Here is a 23,408-nt window from a genome sequence, read left to right as displayed (position 1 = left end):
CATGCCATGCGGGTTCCCAGCGGGGCCGAGGCTGTCCGGGTGGGAGCTGTCCCGGTGCGCGTGCTGGGGCTGGGGAGGTGCCGGCGCTGGGTCCCCGGTTGGCCAGCGCCAGGCACTACAAAGGGGCCCTGTTCCCCTGGGACTCGGGCTCCAGGCGAAGGCAGCCGGGCTGTGCCGCGGGCGGGGCGCTGAGCTCATCCCGGGCGAGAGCAGCACCGCGGCGACACAATGCGCCCTTGTGCGGCTGTGCTTGTTCTGTTCCCAGCACAGGGCTGGGCGCCAGGCCGGCGGGGGAGGGGAGGCAGCCGCGGGGCCTGGGATGAGCCAGGGGAGAGCAGGCGCCGAGGGCCTTTCTGATAACCTGTGGGGCTGTCAGGCGGGGGGAGCCTGGCCCCTGGCCAGAGCGGCTCCCCCGATCCATCGCCCCTCAGCCAGCCCGTGTCTCCCTGCCAGGGGGGCCGTGGGCTGCACCCCAGGCCAGGCTGGGGGAGACGGCACCAGCGCTGGGGAGCCCTTCACAGGCAGCGTCTGCTCGGGCCGCCTCCGCGAGGGGCAGTGTCTGCAGGGGACGCCCTGGTAACAGCTCCGGCCAGAGCGAGGGGGGCTGGTGGGAGCCCAGGAGGTCGGTGGGACCCAGGGCGCTCTGGCTTGCAGAGGGAGCACTCAGGTGGGGAGACAGAGGCGGGAGCCAAACTCCTGTGACTTGACAGGCAATCTCCTCGGAGCTGGTGTTTTCCCGGAGTCACGCGGTCCCGGAGCATCTCGGCTCTGATTGAAAAGTCCGTCTCGAGCCCTCGTGGCTGCAGAGAAAACCGGGGAAATGGAACCGTTTGCTCCGAAGCCTCCACATCCCAGATAGGCCATAAGCCACCCCCAGCCTGGCAGCGTGTTTAAGAAGCTTGTGACTTTTGTGGGGCTTGGCTTGTGAGGGTGGAAGGGGTGCGCTGGCCGGACCGGGCTTAGCCAGCGCTGCACGTGCCTGGCGTGTGCATGGGGATGTGCTGCTCGCAGAACGGATCAGTTACTGAGTGTCAATATTGCCATGAAACCGCAGACAGGGAAGCCAGGAACTTTTGGGGTTTGAGGCCAGTTCCGCCACTGACTCAGTGTGTGGCCTGGGGCAAATCACTTCAACTCTCTGGGCCTCAGGGAAAAGAGGCACCAGGACCAGGCTGGATGCATTGGGTACTGTGCCCTGTAAAGCAGCTAGTTGACGAACTCCAGCGGCTGGTGTGTGACCAGATCCATGAGCCAAAGGGCAGTCATGTGCCGTGGGAGTGACAGAACACAGCAAGGGAGAGAGCTGCGTCGGCTGGCGCTTGGGTGGAACGAATCCGTGGCGTTCGGCGCGGCTCTTAGCTTAGTACCTCTGAGCTGTGCTGAAACCCAGGGGCATTTTCAGAAGAAACAAATGAAAAAAGTTGAAAATTTTCTATGGAGATTTTGGGGGGGGGGTTGTTTTCAGTTCCCACTCCCCTTCCTGTCTCTCCCCTGGCCTTTTCCCATTTCCACTGACAACATGGGAAATGGGGCGGGGGGAGCCAAACCAAACCTTGACAACCAACATTGTTTCAGTCCTCAGCTACTTCCATCTTTGCTAGGGGAGGAGGTCACTGAAGACTCCAAAAATGTCAGTGCAAATGGACACATTCCCACAGGGAGTTTGGTTTCATTAACTTTTTTGATGAACATTTTTCAACCAAGCCTAGATGAGTCCCTCCAGGGCAGAGTGGGGCATGTCGCTGGGGCAGCAGGGGGCACTGGACTGGACCGCTGAAAACCTGATTCCTAATCCCAGCTCTGCCACTGGCCTACTGGGTGGCATTGGGCAAGTCACTTTGTCTCCTGTACTTCTGTTTCCCCAGGTGTTAAACAGAGCGCACGCCTCTGACCGCCTGTGTAAAGTGCCCGTGAGCTGCTGCTGACAGGTGCCATGCCATTCCCCTCGCCTGGGATCAGGTCCACTCTGGGTTTCAGTTCCCAGGCCGGCTTGGACCACACTGAGCCTGGGGGAGGAACGTGGCTACAGGCCGCCTGCCCAGGCAGACGAGGTGGATGAGGCATTTTCAAACAACTCACCAAACTATCCGAAGTGCAGGACCGGTAGCGAGGGGAGACGACAACTAGCCAGACATCTGTTGGGAAACTAACCCAGCAGGGCCCGGATTGTCCAGCACCTCCCTGGATGGCACCGGAGGCGATTTCTTGTTTCGGAGGTGGAGACGGATCCTGGGGGGGGGGGGGGGGAGGACTGGCCAAGGCTGGATTCGAACGAGCAGGAGGAACGGGCTGAGAACTGGCCGTGGAAGGCAGCCGGGTGAGAGCGGTAGGAGCTCGTGAGGCTAAGGAACGGCAGGAGGGTGAACAGCAGAGCAGAGACAGCGGTGTTCGGAAAGGCAGGCCTCAGGGAGCGGGTAGGTGAGCCCCCAGGAGAAGCAAGTCTAAGGGGAAAACAACTCAAGACATTGGCTGTTTTTCATTGGCCGTTATTCTGGGCACAAGAGCAAATTATCCCACTGCACAGGAATGAGAGGACGTTTGGCAAGAGACCTCCCTGGCTTTTAGATCATCTTCAACGATCTGAACAAAAATAAGAGTCCTATCAAAAGTGGAAACTAGGCCAAAGTACCAGGGATGAATAGGAACAAATAACTCAAGAATGCAGGGACAAAATTAGAAAGGCCAAGGCACGAAACGAGATCAAACTAGCTAGGGACATCAGGAGTAAAAGAAAACATTCTCCAACTGCATTGGGAGGAAGAGCGGACCCAGGACAGCGTAGGGCTGCCACTCACTTGGAGGCGGGGGCGGGGGATGTGGAAATGGCAGAGGTGCTTAATGACGTCTGGGTTTGGGTTCTCACTGAAAGGTTTGAGGTGAGTGGGTGTCTAACATCGGGCGTGCCAATGAAAATGAGGTAGGATCCCAGGCTAACACAGGCAAAGAACAAGTATCTTAGATACATTCAGTGTCCTCAAACAGAGCTGGTCTTAGGGGTAGGCGAGCCGGGCGGTCGCCTGGGGCCACCATCGTCAAGGGGCTGCCGCCAGAGCCGGTCTTAGGAGTGGGCCACAACCACATCTCGGCCCGACCTCCCGAATCCTCCCCTCAGATTTCCCTGGTTACTCTCCCCGACCCCCCTTTTTTTTTTGGCTCAACAAATTTTCTCCGCTTTTGTTTTTTTGCTTGTCAGCCCGGGGCTGCCAATTGGTGCCATCAGGAGCTGACTGAGGCACTGTCTGAGCCATTAGCGAGTATCTTCGAAGTCATGGAAGTCAGGAGAGATTCCAGGGGGCTGGAAAAGGGCAAATATAAGGTCAGTCTCTAAAAAGGGAAATTAAATCAGACCAGTCAGCTTCACTTCTGTACCTGGAAAGATAATGGAGCAAATAATGAAGCAATCCATTTACAGACATGTAGAAGATAATGAGGTGATAAGTAACAGCACTGATTGCCAAGAACAAATTGTGCCAAACCAACCTGGTAGGTTTCTTGACAAGGTAACAACCCTTGCGGACAGGGAGGTAGCGGTAGCCATGGTATAATTCCAAAGTCTCCAAGGGGCGGCCGGGATAGTCTGGGACCGTAAAAACACGTGGCCCTATTGCACATTAGCCACTGATCTTTTTGTTAGTCTTTACGGTGCCACAGGACTACTCGGGGTAGATCTTGGTCACGTGACCTTCCCATGAACAAACCAGGAACGTGCAACCTAGATGGAGCTGCTATAAAATGGGGGCAAAACTGGTCAGAAAACTCCGGTAGTCCCAGAGCGTAGTTAGCAATGGGGCAGTCATGCTGCAAGGGCAGAATGAGCGGGGCCCCCAGGGATCAGTTTTGGGACCAGTTCTGGTCAATATTTTCATCAACAAATTAGATATCGGCATAGAGAGGACACTTCTAAAGTCTGCAGATGATCCCAACGGGAGAGGTGGCAAGTCCTTTGCAGGATGGGGCAGAATTCAAATTGATCTGGACAAACTAGAGCAGGGCTACTCAACAACATGGCCCACAGACCGCATGTGGCCCGCGGCCTGTTTGTTTGCGGCCCGTGGGTGGGAGCCAAAACAAAAAAGGAGTCACTAGAACGGTTGTCGGTTGAGATGCGTTTTAGTAGTTACATTCCTGGACTGGCATTGCTCATTCCAAGTGCTGTCCTGGGGTGGAAATGGGGGAAATGTTGCATTTTATTAATATCAGCAGAACGGACTTCAAAGGGGCCTGCGTGTTGTGTAGTTTTGCCTTCATCTTTGTATCATGCCCGTCAGTGTGAAAGAAGCTATTTGCATATATTTGCATATATATTTGCATGTCTATGCAACCACACTTAAGTTGCGGCCCTCGGCATGTGCTGTGAGTATCACTGTGGCCCCCGGGGCTTCCAAAGCAGAGTAGCCCTGAACTAGAGAAATGGGCTGAGGTCAATAGGATGAAGTTTCACGAGGACCCATGCAAAGTGCTCCACTCAGGAAGGAACAATCAGTGTCACACACACAGAACGGGAAGCGCCTGTCTAGGCAGGAGTCCTGCAGAAAGGGATCTAGGGGTCAGAGTGAACCACAAGCTAAACATGAGTCAACAGTGTGACACTTGCAAAAAAGCAAACCTGCTTCTGGGCTGCATGGACAGGAATGTTGTGAGCAAGACACGAGGAGTCATTCTTCTGCTCTGCTCTGCGCTGGTTAGGCCTCAGTTGGAGTCTTGTGTCCAGTTCTGGGCCCCACATTTCAAGACCGATGTGGAGAAATTGGAGAGGGTCCAGAGAAGAGCAACAGGAATGATGAAAGGCCTAGAGAACGTGAGCTAGGAGGCAAGGCTGAAAGAACTGGGCTTGTTAATTTAGAAAGGAGCAGACTGAGAGGGGACATGAGAGCAGCTTTCAAGTGTCTAAAAGGGTGTCTGTGGCGGCACGTTGGGAACCCCCCGACCCTGTGCCCAGTCTGCAGCAAGATGAGATTCCGCCAGCCAGTCGAACAGGGGGGTTTATTGCTTCTGTGAGGTACTGCCCAGCCCGGGTTCTATGTGGGTCTCCAAGTGAGAGGCCAGGCAGCCCCAGACCTCTTGGGGAGGGGTCCACAGGCCCCCGGACCCCCAGCACTCAGCTCAGTCTCTTCTCTCCATGTTTTCCCAGCCAAAACTGACTCTTCCCCAAACCACCCCCTTCCTTTGTTCCAACTCCATCCCTCTCAGGGGTGACATGAGGGCCTGCAGGCCGACCCCCCGCTGGGCCGTGCTCACAGACAGAGGCCAGTAGGGGTCAGCCACAGTGCCCAGGGAGTGGACCGTACCCCGCTACATCACAGTGTGACAAGGGGGAAGGAGACAAATTGTTCTCCTTGGCCTGTGAGGGGAGGACAAGAAGCAATGGGCTGAAACTAAGCAGGGAGGTAAACGCTCCCGGGCAGGGGGTGAAGCCCTGGAATAAATCCCCTGGGGGGTTGTGGAATCCCCATCTCTGGAGATACTGAAGAGCAGATTGGACTGTCAGGGATGGGCTGGGTGCCTGGCCCCCAGGGCAGGGGAGTGGACTCCCTGAGCTCTCCGGTCCCTTCCAGGGCTAGGACTCTAAAATCCCAGACGGGACTCTGGGCTCTAAAGCCAGTGGGGGCAGGATGGGGGTTCGGGAAGCAGCAGCTGGGCTCTTTGGGCAATGGGGCTTCGGAGACCCAGCCAGGCCCGCGTGAGGACCTTGCCCCGGGCCCGTCGCCCATGTGGGCGCAGGCTGGGAGCGGGCAGGGGGCAGCAGAGAGGAGCCCACCCAGGGGGCGGCAGCGGGCCCCCCAAGGGCGGAGGGAGGCCGGGGGCTGCTCATTGCAATGAGCAGGAGGGAGAGGCCCGGCTCCTGGAAGGCCTAGCCGAGAGCCCCCCCCAACTGCCCGCCAGCTGTTTCCTGGTGACCCCCAGGGAGGCGCCGGCTGCGGGGATCGGCGCTAGGACCCGGCGCGGCCAGACCTCCTGACCCACTTTCCACGCGAGGTAACTGTCGGGCAGCGCGGCGCAGCGCAAGCCCCGTCCTGCGCGGGCCGAACAGCAGATTGCGGGCAGCCAATGGCGAGGCAGCTCGAGGTGGCACCAAATTCCCGCCAGCCAATCGGGTGCCCTCGGCGAGTCTAAAGGCATCATTAGCCTGGCTCCGCGCGCCCCGGCTTCAGCATCTCCCGCTGCAGCACCGCGCCCCGATGCCCGCCCGCGGGCTCCCGGAGCAGGTAGGGGCTGCGGGCCGGGACGACAAAGAGTAGACCTCCAGCCCCACGGGCAGCGCTCCGGGGGGGGCTGAGCAAAGCCTCCAGCCCCACGGGCAGCGCTCGGGGGGGGGCTGAGCAAAGCCTCCAGCCCCACGGGCAGCGCTCCGGGGGGGGCTGAGCAAAGCCTCCAGCCCCACGGGCAGCGCTCCGGGGGGGGCTGAGCAAAGCCTCCAGCCCCACGGGCAGCGCTCGGGGGGGGGGGGGAGGCGAACAAAGCCTCCAGCCCCACGGGCAGCGCTCCGGGGGGGGGCTGAGCAAAGCCTCCAGCCCCACGGGCAGCGCTCCGGGGGGGGGCTGAGCAAAGCCTCCAGCCCCACGGGCAGCGCTCCGGGGGGGGGCTGAGCAAAGCCTCCAGCCCCACGGGCAGCGCTCCGGGGGGGGCTGAGCAAAGCCTCCAGCCCCACGGGCAGCGCTCCGGGGGGGGGCTGAGCAAAGCCTCCAGCCCCACGGGCAGCGCTCCGGGGGGGTGCTGAGCAAAGCCTCCAGCCCCACGGGCAGCGCTCCGGGGGGGTGCTGAGCAAAGCCTCCAGCCCCACGGGCAGCGCTCCGGGGGGGGGCTGAGCAAAGCCTCCAGCCCCACGGGCAGCGCTCCGGGGGGGGGCTGAGCAAAGCCTCCAGCCCCACGGGCAGCGCTCCGGAGGGGGGGGGGGGCTGAGCACAGCCTCCAGCCCCACGGGCAGCGCTCCGGAGGGGGGGGGGGGGGGCTGAGCACAGCCTCCAGCCCCAGGGGCAGCGCTCCGGAGGGAGGGGGGGGGGCTGAACAAAGCCTCCAGCCCCACGGGCAGCGCTCCGGAGGGGGGGGGGGGCTGAACAAAGCCTCCAGCCCCAGGGGCAGCGCTCCGGAGGGGGGGGGGGGGCTGAACAAAGCCTCCAGCCCCAGGGGCAGCGCTCCGGAGTGGGGGGGGCTGAACAAAGCCTCCAGCCCCAGGGGCAGCGCTCCGGAGGGGGGGGGGCTGAACAAAACCTCCAGCCCCAGGGGCAGCGCTCCCGAGGGAAGGGGGGGTGCTGAGCACAGCCTCCTGCCCCACAGGCAGCGCTCCGGAGGGAAGGGGGGGGCTGAACAAAGCCTCCAGCCCCACGGGGCAGCGCTCCGGAGGGGGGGGGGCTGAACAAAGCCTCCAGCCCCACAGGCAGCGCTCCCGAGGGAAGGGGGGGGCTGAGCACAGCCCCTCTGCGGGGGGACCTCCTGCCAGTGACGGATGCGGTTTTATTGACACTCCCCCTGAAAAGCTGCTCCTGTTCCCTCCCAGGTGCCATGGACACTGGTGCAGGAGAGGCTGCACAGGGCCCCCCCCCCGGCTCTCCTGGGGACTGGACTGCGCTGTGGCCCTGCTGCCAAGGGGCAGAGGCGCCCTGCTCAGAAGGGCCTGGCTGGGGCGGGAGGGGCCCTCTCTGCAGCCCGGGCTGCCGCCTTGCTTTCTTTGTTAGCCCCTGTAGGGACCAGCTGGGACAGGCCCATCGCCTGCCTTCTGGGCTGCGTGGGGCGCTGGCATCGCCCGGCTGGGCTCTGGCCCTGCCTCCTGCTCTGGAACCTCCTGGTGTGGGGAGAAGCATCTGTCCTGCCCCGGGGAGCTGCAGCCTGAACAGGGGCGCTCGGGAACTGATCGCGCTGCCCCCCACCCCAATGCAGCCCTCGTCTAGTCCCATCCTCGCTGGGCAGCAGCCAGCCCGGACAGAGCAGCCCTTGCGAAATAACTCCCCTCCCCCGCCGATCTCCACTGAGTGGCTCCTTAGATCCAGGGCCGTGAGCCCTCGTGGGGACAGTCTGGGACAAGCGTGTCCCTGCAGGGCGTCTCGCTGGTGCCAGCGTAACCAGGCCGGCGCGTTGCCCTGAGCCTCCTGCGAACGGTCACTCCGCAAGGAAGTGCATCCTGAGCCGGGCAGACACCTGGGCTGCCTGAGAGCCATTGCTCGGGGTCTCCGGGCTGTTCCGAGCCCTCTGGCCTCACAGCGGGGGGCAAAGAGGGCGACAGCCTCCCAGCTCGAAGCTGCTGGCAGCCCGGGGCAAACCCAGCTCCCCCTTGGCCACAAGAGACCCTCCGGGGGACTTCTCTGCTGCCGTCCCGGTGGGAGGGGCGCTGGCCCTCTGCCCCCGCCCTCGGTGGGCACCCAGCATGGAAAGCACCTACGGCCTCCCCCAAGGACGGGGCGCGGTGGTGCCCTCCCGCCAGGAGGAACGTCCGTGTGAACCCGCTGCCAGTGCCCTGCCCCCAGGGCCGCCTGCCCAGTGAGGCCTGAGGGGCCCCGATGCGCAGACACAAAGCGACCGCGGCTGCCTGAGAGGAGGCTCAGTTACTCCGCCCCCTGCCTCGCCCGGTCACGGGTGCACGACCCGTTCAGTGTGCACACGGGGGGCCCGCTCGGCCAGGGCGTGTGAGGCATGAACCTTGCGTCAGGGCTGCGCCAGGACTCCTCGGGTCTGTGTTTAGCTGTGCCACTGACTCACCGAGCGCCCTCAGGCATGTCGCTTTGCCTCTCTGGCTCCATTTCCCCTCTGAACGTGGGTTGTAGTGCTATGAGGGGTGAATGCCAAGCACTCGGCGCTTGCTCTCCGCGCTCCTCCCCCAGGGATCCCAAAGCACGCGGCGGGTCGCCTGCCATGGCGCTCCCCACGGGGCTGAGAAGGGAAGCGAGGATGTAAAATGCCACTGACAGCCAAATGCGAGTGATTCCCTGCCCCCGCGCCAGCCTCAAGGGCGTCTCTGCTAGGGCGGGTCTGAGTCTCACTGCCCTCGGCACCTGCTCTCCAGGCCCCCAAGCTCCGGGAATGAGACGCCCCCTATGCAGGGTGCCAGAGAGGCTGAAGACACTGGAGTGGGCATCTGCACCCTCACACGGCCCCCTGGGCAGGGTGCACCTGGGAGAGAACGCGCCCTTGGCTGGGGCCCGGCCAGAGACCCCCGAGCAGGTCCCGCTACCGCCCCCAGGCTGTCTTAACCCCCTTCTCTGCCCCACTCGGGGTGTGCCAGGCAGCATCCGGGGGCCACACCCAGCCCTGGGCCTGCTGCCCCTCTGCCCCAGGGGTGGGTGTGATGGTGGCAGGGAGCGGATTGTAACAACAGGTCCTCTGTTTGCACTCTCCCCTCCCGACACCAGCTCTCCCAGCACTTCCCTGCCTCCAGCAGCGCTGCCAGGGCCACAAGCAATGGGGGCGCAGGCCTGGAGCGGGCCCCGGCCAGCCAGGAGGACCTGGGAGCAGAGCGGGGTATGACGGACGACATCTTCGACACCAGCTACCATGAGAAGGAGGGCCCCAAGCCCGCCCGGCGCTACGTCTGGAGGAACATCGTCCTCATGAGCCTGCTGCACGCAGGGGCCTTGTACGGCCTGTGGCTGGCGCCTGCTGCCAAACCGCTCACCATGGCATGGGGTAAGCAGGGGGGCGCCCTCTCCCGGCCAGCCCCCAGGGCACAAGAGGGGCCAGTCCTTGCTGTGCTTCCCCAGGCCCCCTGCTGCAAAGCGAGACCTGCGCTGACATTACGCGAGGTGCCTGGGGGCCTGTCGGGCTGGTTCCCTCCCAGCCAGCACCAGGCGTGCTGCCACGGCCGAGCGACGGGGCAGAGACTCCCCGCTGAAGCCTGTGGCTGCTGGGAGACCCACACGCCCCGGGGGGACCCCACTGGCTCTGCAGAGCTGTGGGATCCAGCGCCCATGCCGCCTTCCCTGCCGCTTCTGGGACCCCAGTCCCGTCGGTAGGGCAGGAGGTGGAGCGTGGAGCAAAGCCCCTAAAGGCCCGGCTGCTTCTCCGCCCCCAGGCTCTGGCTGCTGCAGAAAGGGAGCATTTAAACCAGCAGTGTGTGTGTCGGGGGGGTCTCGTTCATTACGCTGCCGGGCCAGCGAGCGGAGCCTGGCCCTCTGGTTCAGATTGCGACCTGGTGTCATCTGCCTGACCAGTCCCTGTGAGATCTGCCTGGCACCTCCTGCTCTCCTGCCAGGCTGGGGCTGGTCTCGCCAAGGCTCCCTTCAGGCTGCCTGGGCCTGGGGACGAAGCTGGCGCCGGGAAGAGAGCGCTTTCCAGAGGCGGGGCGGGGGGTGGGGGGGTTGTTACCCCTCTGGTTCCCCAGGGCTGGGGTGATGGTAGCAAGCCGCGGCTGGTGGGGCTCCCAGCCTGCCCAAGGCGGGTGGCTAAGGCCCCGTGTGACGTCAGGCGCACAGGAACCCGGTTGGGAAACCGAGCCGCTCCAAGGCCGCTTCGCCGCTGAGCAGGGAGCCGCACACGCTGTCCCCGGGCCGGCCTTGCAGGGGAGTCTGTAGCATCAGTGTGTCCTTGGGGGGGCAGCCAAGGCCTTGGCACTGCTCTGCACACAGGCCGCTTGGCTCCTGGCCCCGCTGCGGCACGTGTGTTCGGCGCCATCCTCGCCCGCAGCTCAGGGAACCCTGACACGCCAGCTCCAGGGCGGGGCCTCCGGCTTCACCCCCCGAGCCGGTGGGGTGGAAAGGGGGCTGCTTGGGGGGCTTTCCCTGGGAAAGGGGCCGCTGGGCTCTGTGTGAGAGCTACGGGCAGACTGACAGGCGGGGGCTTCTCCTGTGAGCCGGCCTGCCCTCTTCTCTTTCCAGTTGCTGCGCACATCTGTGGGGCAGGGCAGGGGTAGGGCAGCCTTTCTTCCGGGTGTGCGCTAGTCGATGCTCTGCTGCTCCGGGCAGAGACCGTGGGCCTGGTGCATTCTGGACGGGATTGCTCCTGGCTCGACCGTCCTACACCGCTCCTCTGTCTGCTGCGGCCCCACCCTCCGTCCTAGAGACTTGGTTGTACCCCGTGGGCCCAGCCTGCCACCTCTCCACAGGAAGTTCTCTTGGCCTGACGCGCTCTCTGGCCCTGCCGGCTTCGACCACACGGTCCCTGGCCCGGAGCCCCCAGCACGCCCCGTATTGCTGCTCAGGCATCTGGGGCTTCCCGTGCCTGTCAGCGCTGCTGCTGCTGAGCACCTCCCCGCCCGTTACTGCCCAGGCCCGACCCGGCTTTAGGGCCTGGTTCAGCCCTCTCTACAAGAGAAGGGGTATGCAACAGTGGGGTGGAAGCCCCCCCACTGCCCTGCACCAGGAGGCCACTCTGTGTATGTGCCCTCCTTGTGCTGGGTGGATCAGCCTGGGGGTGCCCGACTTACAGCCCCGAGGGGCTGCAGAGGGTTGTTCAGGGAGTCTGACAGCGCCCTGCTTCCCGCACTGGGGCAGACGCGGTGCCGGGGGATCCTGCCTGCACTGTGGTGACGCCTCCCTGCACTCAAACCAGCTGCACTCACCTTGGGTGGGAGCGGAGAGGCATGCCCAGAGAGGAGCATTAAGGGCTCCACTCCCAGGGGCCACGCAGTTACGGCAGGCTAGCTAGCCGCCGGGAAGCGTGCAAACGCCGGCAGTGGCACAAGGAGTCCTGGGAAGAGGGGACCGTGCCCTGGCGGCGCCAGACGAGCGAGGGTGCCCCGGGAAAGCTGCCTGGCTCGTCACCGTGGCCCTTTGCTGTGGGTCTAGCGCAGAGCGTGGCGGAGCCATGGACTCTAACCGCGCCCCTCCTCTTGCCCACAGGGTTCCTGTGTTTCTTGCTGAGCGCCCTGGGGGTCACCGCGGGCGCCCATCGTCTCTGGAGCCATCGGTCCTACAAAGCCAGCCTGCCCCTGCGGGTCTTTCTGGCCTTCGCCAACTCCATGGCTTTCCAGGTAGGCACCTCCTCGCTGGCTGGCCTGGCCTGCGGGTCCCGACGTTGCCCACTCGTACCGTGGGAAGCGGGTTCGAGTCCCATTCCCGCCACTCGCCTCTGACCGCTGCACCCCCTGTGCTGCCTGAGCAGAGCACTGCCCCTGTCACGCGGCGGGGGGAGACCGAGTAGCCCTGGAATGGCCAAAACAAAACTCCCATCAACACGGGGCCTTCCAGCCACTGGGATTCGGGCACGCTGGGGTGTCCCTTGGCTTCCTCGGCCACCTGGTCTGTATGGCCCTGGCGCCAGAGCTTGCGGGGCTGCTGCCCATCCCGCCATGTTCCTTGCAGAACGACATCTACGAGTGGGCCCGGGATCACCGCGTCCACCACAAGTTCTCCGAGACCAATGCCGACCCCCACAACGCCACGCGGGGCTTTTTCTTCTCCCACATCGGCTGGCTGCTGGTGCGCAAGCACCCCGACGTCCTGGAGAAGGGCAGCAAGCTGGAGCTGGCCGACCTGAAGGCCGACAAAGTGGTGATGTTCCAGAGGAGGTGAGCTGGGCATGGCTGGCGAAGGGGCGGGGGAATCTCTTGCCTGTCAGGGGCCACTGACCCCCAGAAATCAGTTGTGGGTGTGCACAGCTGCATGCCAGCTCGGGACTTCCCCGTGGCTTCTAGGCTTGCCAGTTTCCCGACCGGATGCCGTTGCCATGAACGGCAGCCTGCCTGTCTGTCTGGCAATGCTGTAGGGCCCAAAAGGAGGGGTTCAGGGTGCAGGAAGGGATGCCAGACTAGGGCAAAGGGTTGGGATGTAGGAGGGGTGAAGGCTCCGGTTGGGGGTACAGGCTCTGGGGTGGGGCTTGGGATGAGGGTATTGGGGTAGGGGTGCAGGGTTTGGGTGTGGGAAGGGGCTCGGGTGGGGCAGAGGTCTAGGAGGGAGTTAGGGCTGCAGCAGGGGGTTTGGGGCACTTACCTCTGGCAGGTCCCAGATTCAAAAGCAGCCAACATGTTCCTGGGATGGGTATAGGGGGCAGGAGGCTTCATGCACTGCCCTCACCTGCAGACCCCAGCCAATGGGAGCTGTAGGGGTGGCCCCTTCAGGCAAAGGTGGCAGTTTCAAAAACCAGCTGAAGATAATTCTTTGCTTCCCATCCCTTTAATAGTTTCCCCAAAGCAAGAATCCTTTGTTCAATCCTCCCCATCCCTCTGGAAAAATACCCAATTCAAGATGGATTCCAGGACCAGGTGGCCTGGCCACATGTCTTCCTAGGACCAACCACAGCTTGGGCTCACAGGGCAGACCAAACCATTCACAGATTGCTGTCTTGAGCTCTGGGTCATTAAGTTCCCTAAGTACTGCTAATGGCTTTCATGAGAAATTCTAAATGAATAAGCAGTTTCTACTCCATATTTCTAACTTCCTAGGCAAGAATGATACAAGTGGAATATACACATACAGGGGATCACAGGCTCTTGAATGGGCTTACCTGCCCCACTTTGCATAAAGCCTATTCAAGTTATGCATATTCATATCCAAAACCATTTTCCCTAACCGTCTAGGGGCAAAGCATCCCAGAGCACCTCTCCCTGGAAACACCGCCCTGGTAGAGGACCTGACCTGCCCTTCCCCTCCATGCACCCCATGGGATGTGCCTGCCACTAACGCTCCCCCATCCGCTCTTTCCTGGCAGGTTTTACAAGCCTTCCGTGGTGGTTATGTGCTTCCTGCTGCCCACCCTGGTGCCCTGGTGCTGCTGGGGGGAGTCTCTGTGCAACAGCTTCTTCCTCCCCGCCATCCTGCGCTACGTGCTGGTGCTGAACGCCTCCTGGCTGGTGAACAGCGCCGCGCACATGTTCGGCAACCGGCCCTACGACCGGACCATCAACCCCCGGGAGAACCGCTTGGTCACGCTGGGGGCCTTAGGTAGGTTGGCGGTGCTGCTAATCCCAGCCTGCCCGCTGATGGACTGGGCGTGAGGCAGGCTGAGGTCACTGCAATGCGGCTGCGTCTGGGGAGGAGCCGGGGAGAGCAGGGAGGATGGCACATCCCCATACGCGGGCGGCTGTAGGGGCACTACGCACGCTGCCAGCCTCCGACCTTGTGTGCCATAGCTCTGTGGCCCTCGGCGTCCTGCTCGCTCTCAGCGGCTGGGCCGCGGGCCCCGGACTCACGGGCGAGAGGCTGGAGCTCAGCTCCTCCGGCTCTGGGGCTGGAAGGAGGGGGATGAGCCCTCGGCGGGGCAGGACTCTTCCGATCTCGCCCGGGTCCCGATGGCTTCTCCGTGGGAGCTGGAGGAGTCGGATTCTGCCACAGGCCTCCCGCCTCTGAGGGTCCCGTTGTAAGAGCTTTAAGGGGAAGGCCAGGCTGGAAACGGCTTAAGTTTTCTCCCCTCCAGAGCATCAGGGAAACTGCCGGCCGAGCCCTGGTCTGGCCCATGCGGCGCGCTCCCCTCCCGTCCGCCTGGCCTGCGCTACCCAGAGCGCCGGCCTGGTCCTCTCTGGCGTGGGGCCGAGGAAACGGGGTGGGGGGTGACGTTACCCGGGGGCGAGAGCCAGTGTGACTAGCACGCTGAGTGCTGGAAGGGGGGGAGCAGCACAGACATGCTTGGGGCGCACACGGGGGAGCGCTGCCCCCCTGCCTTCAGCGTCTTCTCTCTGCTCCTGCCTTGCAGGGGAAGGGTTCCACAACTACCACCACACCTTCCCCTACGACTACGCCACCAGCGAGTTCGGCTGGCACTACAACTTCACCACGGCCTTCATCGACCTCATGTGCCTGCTGGGGCTGGCCAGCGACCGCAAGAAGGTCTCCAGGGAGGTCGTCCTGGCTCGGAAGATTCGTACCGGCGACGGGAGCCACAAGACTGGCTGAGGGCCCGTACCCCGCCCCCGCCCTTCCCTCCCCCCGCAAGCTGGGCGCAGGGTTTCTGTTCTAGTTACTAACAACTGAGCTGTCTCAGGCGCCGATGGATTTTAACCGCCTCCCGCACGGCGTCTGAAACGATGCACGTCCGGCCCGTAGCTGCCCCCTCCCCCCGCCGCTCGTTCCACCTCCGGCTTTCCCTCCAGGCTTCGTTCGCTCCCCGGCTCTGCCTCTGGGCAGGGAGCTGGCGACAGCCGGGCTGGAGGAGAGGGGAGCCAGTACCAGCCGGCCAAAGTCAGGGTGTCTCTAGAAACTCTCCATGCCCCCCCGCCCCGGGCTGCTGACCCTGAGTGGGGCCCAAGCAGCACAGGCCTCTGCCAGGGACAGCAGCCATGTCCCCGTCCTCGCTAGCAACAGGGGGCCAGGCTGTCCGTGGGCCCGCTGTAGGCACAGGCAGGTGCTGCAGGGCTGGGACCAGCGACCCGCCAGCTGCAGAACATGGCGACAGGGCGCTCGCCAGCTGCCTTCTTGCCTTGCTGGCGCTGCTGGGAGCGACTCGGGCTGGGCAGCGGGAGGCCAGGCCATCCTGGGAGATGAGGGGCGTGCTCCATGACACTGGCTGGGGCCCGGAGGCGTGGAGCCCTGGCTGGCATTTCCCAGGAAGCCGGGGGGCAGGCGTGGGAAGGCGGCGGCACGGAGCCCCGGGAGCCTGGTGTCGATGCAGACGGGCTCCCTGCAGCCAGTTCCCACCTACCTGCTAGAATCTGACACCAAACCAAGGGCCGTGGAGAGGGGAAAACCGGAGAAAGTTCGAGGGGCCCAGCCCAGATGCTGTGGGATCTCTTCCCTCCTCTCCCCCATACCTGGGGGGAGCCACCTCTGCTGGGCAGCTCCAGGCTGGGGGTGGAGCCATGGGCAGGGGCTCAGTCACCCCCCAAAGTAAATCAGATGCTGGGGGGCTAAAGCATCTCGCGTGTGCCGCTGCTGGGGCCCATAACGCCCCCAGCCCTGCGGGGTGAGAGCAGGCCGGCTGCTGGCCCGTGTGTAATTAGCCCCTGCAGACAGGCCCGTCCCGGCCGGCCCCAGGTGCCCGCTGCCCAGCACTGGGCAGGGATGGGGCCTGGTCTCGCTGCTCGGGACAGAACTGCCCAGAGGCTTCTGCCAAGCCGGCTGCGCTGGCGGCCGCCCAGGCAACGGCCCGCAGTTCTTCCCACGCGCATGATCTGGCAAGCTGCGTGATGTAACCTGCCGATCAGCTGCGTGACCCAACAGGCAGCAGCCCCGGGAGGAAAGCAGGGAGTCCTGGGCGCTGCCGCGGAGCAGCCCCAGCAAGCGGAGCGGAAGTAACCAAACAGGACTGCTGTTGGGCGGGAGCTTGGCGTGCATCTCTGGTGCCTTACGCCCTTCACTATACATAGGAGTATGACAGCTAGTTGCAGGGTGTTATTTTTCTTTCTCTGATGTATTATGGAAACTTAATTATTAATTATTTAATTGCCATCGTGGCGATGTGGGTGCTTCTGAATGGACTGAGTTAATTTGCTGGATGAAGGAATTGTTGCATCACTGTCAACAGGCCCTTGTTTGCTTTGCATTTTCCTTCTGTTGCATGTTGGCCTCCTAGGTGCGTTCTCTGGGTGTAGCTAAAGTGCGGCAGGGCGAGAGGTGGGCGTAGACAAAGCACCTGCATGCCTGTGGCTGGAGCAGCAGGCTTCCAAAGCTTTGCCACTGACTCAGTGTGAGGTCTAAGTCCAGTCACTTAACCTCTGCTTCCCTCTCTGAAACTAATACTTGTGAAGCCTTGTGAGATCCGGCTGTGGAAGGCCTGGTGTGCACGTGAGGGGTGGTGGTGGTAGCAAATGACGGGCTTGTAAACAGGATTATCAGCCCCTCTGGTATCCTGGGGACGGGACTTGTGGGTGTTGGCTAAGTAGCAAAGGGTTGGACGGCTGAGTCTGTGCATTGTCTAAGCTGTGTTGCTATTGAAATGTATGTGTGGGATGCAGTGTCCCCGCATTGGAGGCTCTCCATGTTTTGTCTACTGAAAATGTTTTGAAATAATTTCTACTAATCTGACTCAGGCGGCGGATTGTGCTGACCTGAACCGGTATCTGTTCGTAATAAAAGTTTCCTTTACAACTCGACTGCCTGTCAGCGAAGGGCGGGACTGGCAGGAGGCTGCTGGTCCTGCAAATATTTCCCCCTCGCGTGGGTGGAGGAAGGGAACCGGCCGTGCACCCCAACTGGTTTGAGGGCGCTCGCTCCCCGCCACGTGCAGGGCGGTCACACCCCCGTCCCTCCTTCCTGAGCCTGCTTTGGTTTAAATTCCACCCAGGGCCTCTCCCCAACGCCGCAGCTGCTGACAGATCTGCAGGCAGCAGCACACGTGACACCAGCGGCTCAGCCGCGTGTGGCGCAGGAGTTCAGGAACCGCGTGCTGCAGGGGAGGAGAGGAATTTTCCTGCAGTGACAGAGCAGCACGGGAGAGCCCTCCTGCCCCCCCTCCCCTCTGCAGCTGGGCAGGGTGGAGACAGCCCCAGTCACTGCAGGGCGACAGACCCCCCCTCCCCACTCAGGGTACATTGGGCTGGGAAGCTGCAGTACAGCTGGGCTGTTGCTGCCTGGCCCCTTCAGAAGGAATCGCTGCTGCCTTTCTGGTGGCCACCTTTAGCCACCACTTGTAGCCCCTAGGTAGCGGGGAGGGTCGGGGTTTCCCCGAGAGCTCAGTGCTGGTGGCCCGGTCACTTCCAAAACCGCGGCGCTCTTGGGGAAAGTCCGGCTCCGCGGGAGGGCTGGGGGGGCCAAGGCCTGGCCCGTCCTGCTGGCCGGGAGTCCAGCGCAGAAGGCAGAGCTGCCAGCTGCAGTGAGAAGGAAGGGGGGCCGGTGTGGTTTGGCCGGAGCAGGGCCGTCCACACGCGCGTTCGAAGCCTCCCAGCCGTTGGGTAACGCTGCCCTTGCGTGGCGCTGGCTGCGTGCTGCTGCACTCCGGCTGCGGGCTCTGCCTCCGCGTGGGGGTTGTTATTAAACTCCTGGCCGAATCCCTTTCCCAAACAATAGCCTCCCCACCCCCAGCACTGACTCAGCATTCACCATCCCTGCCGTGCTGCTGCTAGGGCTTGAAAACAGCGCTCCAGGGAGACTGCTGGAGGTACCACTGGGAAGGAGGGTTCCTTCCTGTAACTGAAATGGCCCCAGATCTCCTTCCCCCCGGACAGGAACCCTCCAGCGCCAGGACACAACCCCTGGTGCAAGGAACCGAAGGCAAATACAGCCCTGCGTGTTGAGACTCGGCTGTGCTGTCCCGCCGCAGGGCAGAGGCTGGGAAGAGCAAACCCAGTGCGGCCCAGCAGTCAGGTTCAAGGCGTAGCCGGGGGCTGGACAAAGCGCCAGGGAGCTACCACGGAAGCCGCCCATGACCCCTGCCACGTGGAGCGAGTACAGGACCCAGCCCTGCCACGGCCGGCTTTCCCTGGGCTGAGGACCCCGCATGGTGCCGGCCGTGCGCACTTTGCTGAGAGGGCAGCATCCAGCTGCCTTTCTGGTGCTGGGGGACGCAGGCCTGTCTGACCTCAGTGGAGGGCAGGGGCCATGGAGCGGCCACGGGGAGCTGATCACTGGGAGCAAATGGCGCATGCGAGGCCAGGCTGGTGGCAGAGGAACAAGGAACCAGCCGTGGACAGTTCTGGCCTCTGAGCCCCAGCATGGCCCACCCAGAGCGATGAGATTGGCTCCCACCCCCGGGAAAGGGGAGGAGCCAGCCAGGGGCCCCATAAGGAAGCGGGGGCCACATCCCAGCGGGCTCTCTGGCCCTGGGGGACATGGCGTGGGGACAGTCCAGGTCGCTGTGCACGGCCCCTGGCGTTTCACCGCCGCGTGGGCACCTGCGCCCGGGGAAGCAGCCGACACCCCAGCCCCCGCACCGCGAGCCCATAGAGCGTAAAGGGACAGTGACGGGGCAGGAGAGCCCACAGTGGCAGAGACCCCTCTCCCAGCGCTGGCCCCCCACACACACTTCACCTGCTAATTCGGGCCTGCGTGGGCCGAGCTGCCCCTTCTGGCTTCCCTCCCTCGGGCGTCCCTGGGGGAGCAGGCCAGGCTCAGGTACCTAGGCGGAGCAGCAAGCGTTTTGGAGCCCGGAGTGCAGAGATAAAGGCTGGGCTATTAGGGAACCAACTCCTGTGGGCAGCCAATGGGCTTTGGGTGCTTAATTCCTCCCCCCCAGGAATCCCAGCCAAAGGCTCTAGCATCCCCTCTTCCCCCACCCAACCGGGCTGCAGTTCACAGGGGAGCCCGGTTTCCCAGCAGCCCGCACACTTCCGCTGCTCACTCCCAGCCCCGGGCCCCCAGCCCCTACCCACTTCCTGCCTCGCCGGGTGTGACAAGCTCCCCTCCTCCGGCAGCACCTCGCCCAGAAGGCAGGGATGCCAACTCTGCCAAGTACCTGGGCCAGCACCGTTTGTGGCCATGCCCTAGGAAAGGAGAGCACAGACCTGAGCTGCAAGGCGCTGGGGCTGGGTGCACACAGGCCGGCAGGCTAGGCAGGGAGGGAGGGCATGGGTTGTGGGGGACGGACAGCGGGGATGCATGGGATGGGCAGTGGGCGCTGGGATTACACAGGCTAGGGGGTCTGGAGTGCATGGGTTGGGGAGCCAGGCAGGGAGGGGTGCATGGGCTGGGAGCATTGGGGGGCAGGCAGTGAGGTGCCTGGGTTGGGCAGCAGGATGCATGGGGCGGCAGGGGGTAGTGGGGTGCATGGGCCCGGGATAGGTAGTGGGGATGCATGGGGTACCATCGAATCATAGAATACTAGGACTAGAAGGGACCTTGAGAGGCATCAAGTCCATTCCTGTGCCCCCATGGCAGGACCAAATACTGTCTAGACCATCCCTGACAGGTGTCTAACCTGCTCTGAAATATCTCCAGGGATGGAGATTCCACAACTCCCCTGGGCAACTTATCCCAGTGTTTCACCCCCGGACAGGCAGGAAGTTTTTCCTAATGTCCAACCTGAACCTCCCTTGCTGCAGTTTAAGCCCCGTGCATGGGGCAGGCGGTGGCGGGTGCAGGGGGCGGTCAGTTGCGGCGAGTGCAGGGGCGGGCGGTGAAGGATGCACGGGGTGGGGTGCACGGGGCCAGCAGGCGGTGAAGGATGCACAGGGTGGGGTGCACGGGGCCAGCAGGCGGTGAAGGATGCACGGGGTGGGGTGCACGGGGCCAGCGGGCGGTGAAGGATGCACAGGGTGGGGTGCACGGGGCCAGCGGGCGGTGAAGGATGCACAGGGTGGGGTGCACGGGGCCAGCGGGCGGTGAAGGATGCACAGGGTGGGGTGCACGGGGCCAGCGGGCGGTGAAGGATGCACAGGGTGGGGTGCACGGGGCCAGCGGGCGGTGAAGGATGCACGGGGTGGGGTGCACGGGGCCAGCAGGCGGTGAAGGGTGCACGGGCGGGTGGTGAAGGATGCACGGGGCGGGTGCACGAGGCCAGCGGGCGGTGAAGGATGCACGGGGCGGGTGCACGGGGCCAGCGGGCGGTGAAGGATGCACGGGGCGGGTGCACGGGGCCAGCGGGCGGTGAAGGGTGCACGGGGCGGGTGCACGGGGCCAGCGGGCGGTGAAGGGTGCACGGGGCGGGTGCACGGGGCCAGCGGGCGGTGAAGGACGCACGGGGCGGGTGCACGGGGCCAGCGGGCGGTGAAGGGTGCACGGGGCGGGTGCACGGGGCCAGCGGGCGGTGAAGGGTGCACGGGGCGGGTGCACGGGGCCAGCGGGCGGTGAAGGATGCACGGGGCGGGTGCACGAGGCCAGCGGGCGGTGAAGGGTGCACGGGGCGGGTGCACGGGGCCAGCGGGCGGTGAAGGGTGCACGGGGCGGGTGCACGGGGCCAGCGGGCGGTGAAGGGTGCACGGGGCGGGTGCACGAGGCCAGCGGGCGGTGAAGGATGCACGGGGCGGGTGCACGGGGCCAGCGGGCGGTGAAGGACGCACGGGGCGGGTGCACGAGGCCAGCGGGCGGTGAAGGACGCACGGGGCGGGTGCACGGGGCCAGCGGGCGGTGAAGGATGCACGGGGCGGGTGCACGAGGCCAGCGGGCGGTGAAGGATGCACGGGGCGGGTGCACGGGGCCAGCGGGCGGTGAAGGATGCACGGGGCGGGTGCACGGGGCCAGCGGGCGGTGAAGGATGCACGGGGCGGGTGCACGGGGCCAGCGGGCGGTGAAGGATGCACGGGGCGGGTGCACGGGGCCAGCGGGCGGTGAAGGATGCACGGGGCGGGTGCACGGGGCCAGCGGGCGGTGAAGGATGCACGGGGCGGGTGCACGGGGCCAGCGGGCGGTGAAGGATGCACGGGGCGGGTGCACGGGGCCAGCGGGCGGTGAAGGATGCACGGGGCGGGTGCACGAGGCCAGCGGGCGGTGAAGGATGCACGGGGCGGGTGCACGGGGCCAGCGGGCGGTGAAGGATGCACGGGGCGGGTGCACGGGGCGGGTGCACGGGGCCAGCGGGCGGTGAAGGATGCACGGGGCGGGTGCACGGGGCCAGCGGGCGGTGAAGGATGCACGGGGCGGGTGCACGAGGCCAGCGGGCGGTGAAGGATGCACGGGGCGGGTGCACGGGGCCAGCGGGCGGTGAAGGATGCACGGGGCGGGTGCACGGGGCCAGCGGGCGGTGAAGGATGCACGGGGCGGGTGCACGGGGCCAGCGGGCGGGGCGGGTGCACGGGCGGGCGGTGAAGGATGCACGGGGCGGGGCGGGGCGGGGGTTACTGGCGGTCGCGGCGCGGCCAATCGGCGGCCCGGCCCCTTGTCTGATCCGGCTCCGCCAATCGGGGCCGGCGGCGGCTCCCGCCCCTGCTGGGAAGGAGCGGCGGCCGCACTTAACCCCTCCCGCGCCGGGCCGAGCAGGGGGCGTGGCTGGACGCGGAGCTCGGTGCCCTGCGGAGGGGTAGCGCGGCCCAGTGGTTAGGTTGCTAGGCGAGGTCCAGCGCGAGCCTGGCCGGTCCCCGGGCTGCAAGGCGGGTTCCCAGGCGCTCGGGCACGTGCAGCCGGCGCCCCAGGCCTGGCACCAGGGCGCACACAGCAGCGGCCAGCGCCCTGGCTCCGGAACAGCCTGTCCCCGCGGGCTGCCAGCGCCCCCGCGTGCCTGCGGGCTCTGGGCACGGGATGTCCCGCTCCTTGCCCCGGGCTTGGCGCCAGCCATGGCTGCATCCGGGCCACTAACGGCCGCTAAAGGAACGCGACGTGCCGGGACTAAGGACCGAGCCACTGTCTGTCCAACCTGCTCTGAGCAACCTCCGGGGATGGAGACCCCCAGCCTCCGCGCCCCCCCAGCCTCCCCGCCGCCAGGGCGTTTCCTGATGTCATGTCCCACCTAAGCCCCCGGCTGCTTGTCCTGGCCACAGAGGCCCAGGGGAACAATTTGTCTCCCTCCTCCTTTAACAGGTGCAGCAGGGGGCTGGGCGCTGGGAGCCTTGGCCATGCCACTGACTCACTGCGACCTTGGGCCAGTCACTTAGGCCCACAATAAGAGCCACGCCCAGCTCTGGTCTAGCACGTCTCATCTGCCTGCTGAAGCAGGTGGGTGTTGTTCTTAGAAGTGCCCCTTTAATTGTGGGGCATTTCAGGCTGCACCAGGCTCCCCAGGCGGCTGCAAGAAGGGTCAGGTGCCGGGTGCCTCAAGGCACCCAGAATTAAGGAGCACATTTTAATATGGAGGGGAGGCCTCCAGCTCTCTGCCTCAGGCTGTTCTCCTTCCTGGGCTTTGCAGGGCACGCATCACCACAGCGTGAGAAGGAGTGTGAATGGGGAACACCACACCCGCCACTGAGCAGCGGGCTCAGGGCTTTAGACATCGGGACTGAATGCCAGCACAGGGAAGAACCACAGGGATCTACACCCCAGACGCCAGGCCCTGCCTCCAGGAGTTTACTGTCACAATAGGCAAAAGAAATGGCACTAACCCAGGGAAACCGAGGCACAGAAAGGTCACATGACTGTGACAAAGCGGCCTGGAATCACCAGCTCATCCCTCCAGCGCACGTCAGAACCATTTCAAGTGTTTTATAAGCGGGGCCCTTCCCAGAGAAACACGTGGACAGTGGACGCTGAACTCTCAGTTTGGGGCTTTTTCTCTCTGCCCCAGAAGGTTTAGATACAAACTCCTCCTGCGAGGCTTGCGCCTTCCCTTATGGACTCACATGCAGCTCCCCTGCGCCCACAGGGGCTTGGCTTCCAGCCTCCGCTGCCGGAGCGTGTGCCAGCCCAGTGGCCAAGTGCTCTAAGGAAACAGAATGCAGATTTCTAGGCGCTTCCCGCCATTGGCCTCACAGCGCAGTCCCATTCGAAAGCCCCCTCTGCCGAGCGCCAGCTTGTGCCTGCAGGAGCGTTGCCTGTATGTAGCCGGTGGATTTCCCTACAGTTCAGGCAAAGTACAGGGCAAGCTGCTAGTGACCTGACTGTGTGGACACAACCCTGCCCCTTTGCCCGCCCTTCCAGCCCCCTGGGCAGGAACAGCATGTCACTTGCACTTGCCGCAGCAAAACTTCTGCTGCTCAGGGGAGCCTTTAAGCACCTGTGAACAGGAGCGTTGTTGGCCAGTCGCAAGCAAACAGCCTTAGAGTTCATGAGCCCATGGTTTTGCTGGCCTGGAGCCGGGAGGGAAGAGCTCTC

At 64.2% G+C, this 23,408-nt stretch overlaps 1 protein-coding gene across 1 annotated transcript; it reads left to right on the top strand.

Moving 5' to 3' along the window:
- Positions 1-6,047: 6,047 nt before the first annotated feature.
- On the top strand, positions 6,048-16,888 carry SCD (stearoyl-CoA desaturase). The gene is made up of 6 exons (XM_075934595.1): positions 6,048-6,206; positions 9,342-9,615; positions 11,766-11,896; positions 12,228-12,433; positions 13,573-13,805; positions 14,554-16,888. Exons 1-6 carry the CDS (start codon positions 6,180-6,182, stop codon positions 14,751-14,753), a joined length of 1,071 nt encoding a protein of 356 aa, XP_075790710.1. The 5' UTR covers positions 6,048-6,179; the 3' UTR covers positions 14,754-16,888.
- The last annotated feature ends 6,520 nt before the right edge of the window (positions 16,889-23,408 follow it).

This window comes from Pelodiscus sinensis, chromosome 8, assembly GCF_049634645.1.
Source record: "Pelodiscus sinensis isolate JC-2024 chromosome 8, ASM4963464v1, whole genome shotgun sequence".
In the NCBI taxonomy this organism is placed as follows: Eukaryota; Metazoa; Chordata; order Testudines; family Trionychidae; genus Pelodiscus; species Pelodiscus sinensis.
The sequence above is the reverse complement of the archived record's forward strand: the minus strand, read 5'-3'. Positions and strand labels throughout refer to the sequence as shown.

Coding starts and splice junctions, on each gene's coding strand:
- SCD (XM_075934595.1), top strand. CDS start 6,180: ATGCCCGCCCGCGGGCTCCCGGAGCAG. Junction 11,897..12,227: donor CCAACTCCATGGCTTTCCAG/GTAGGCACCTCC, acceptor TGTTCCTTGCAG/AACGACATCTACGAGTGGGC. Junction 13,806..14,553: donor GGTCACGCTGGGGGCCTTAG/GTAGGTTGGCGG, acceptor CCTGCCTTGCAG/GGGAAGGGTTCCACAACTAC.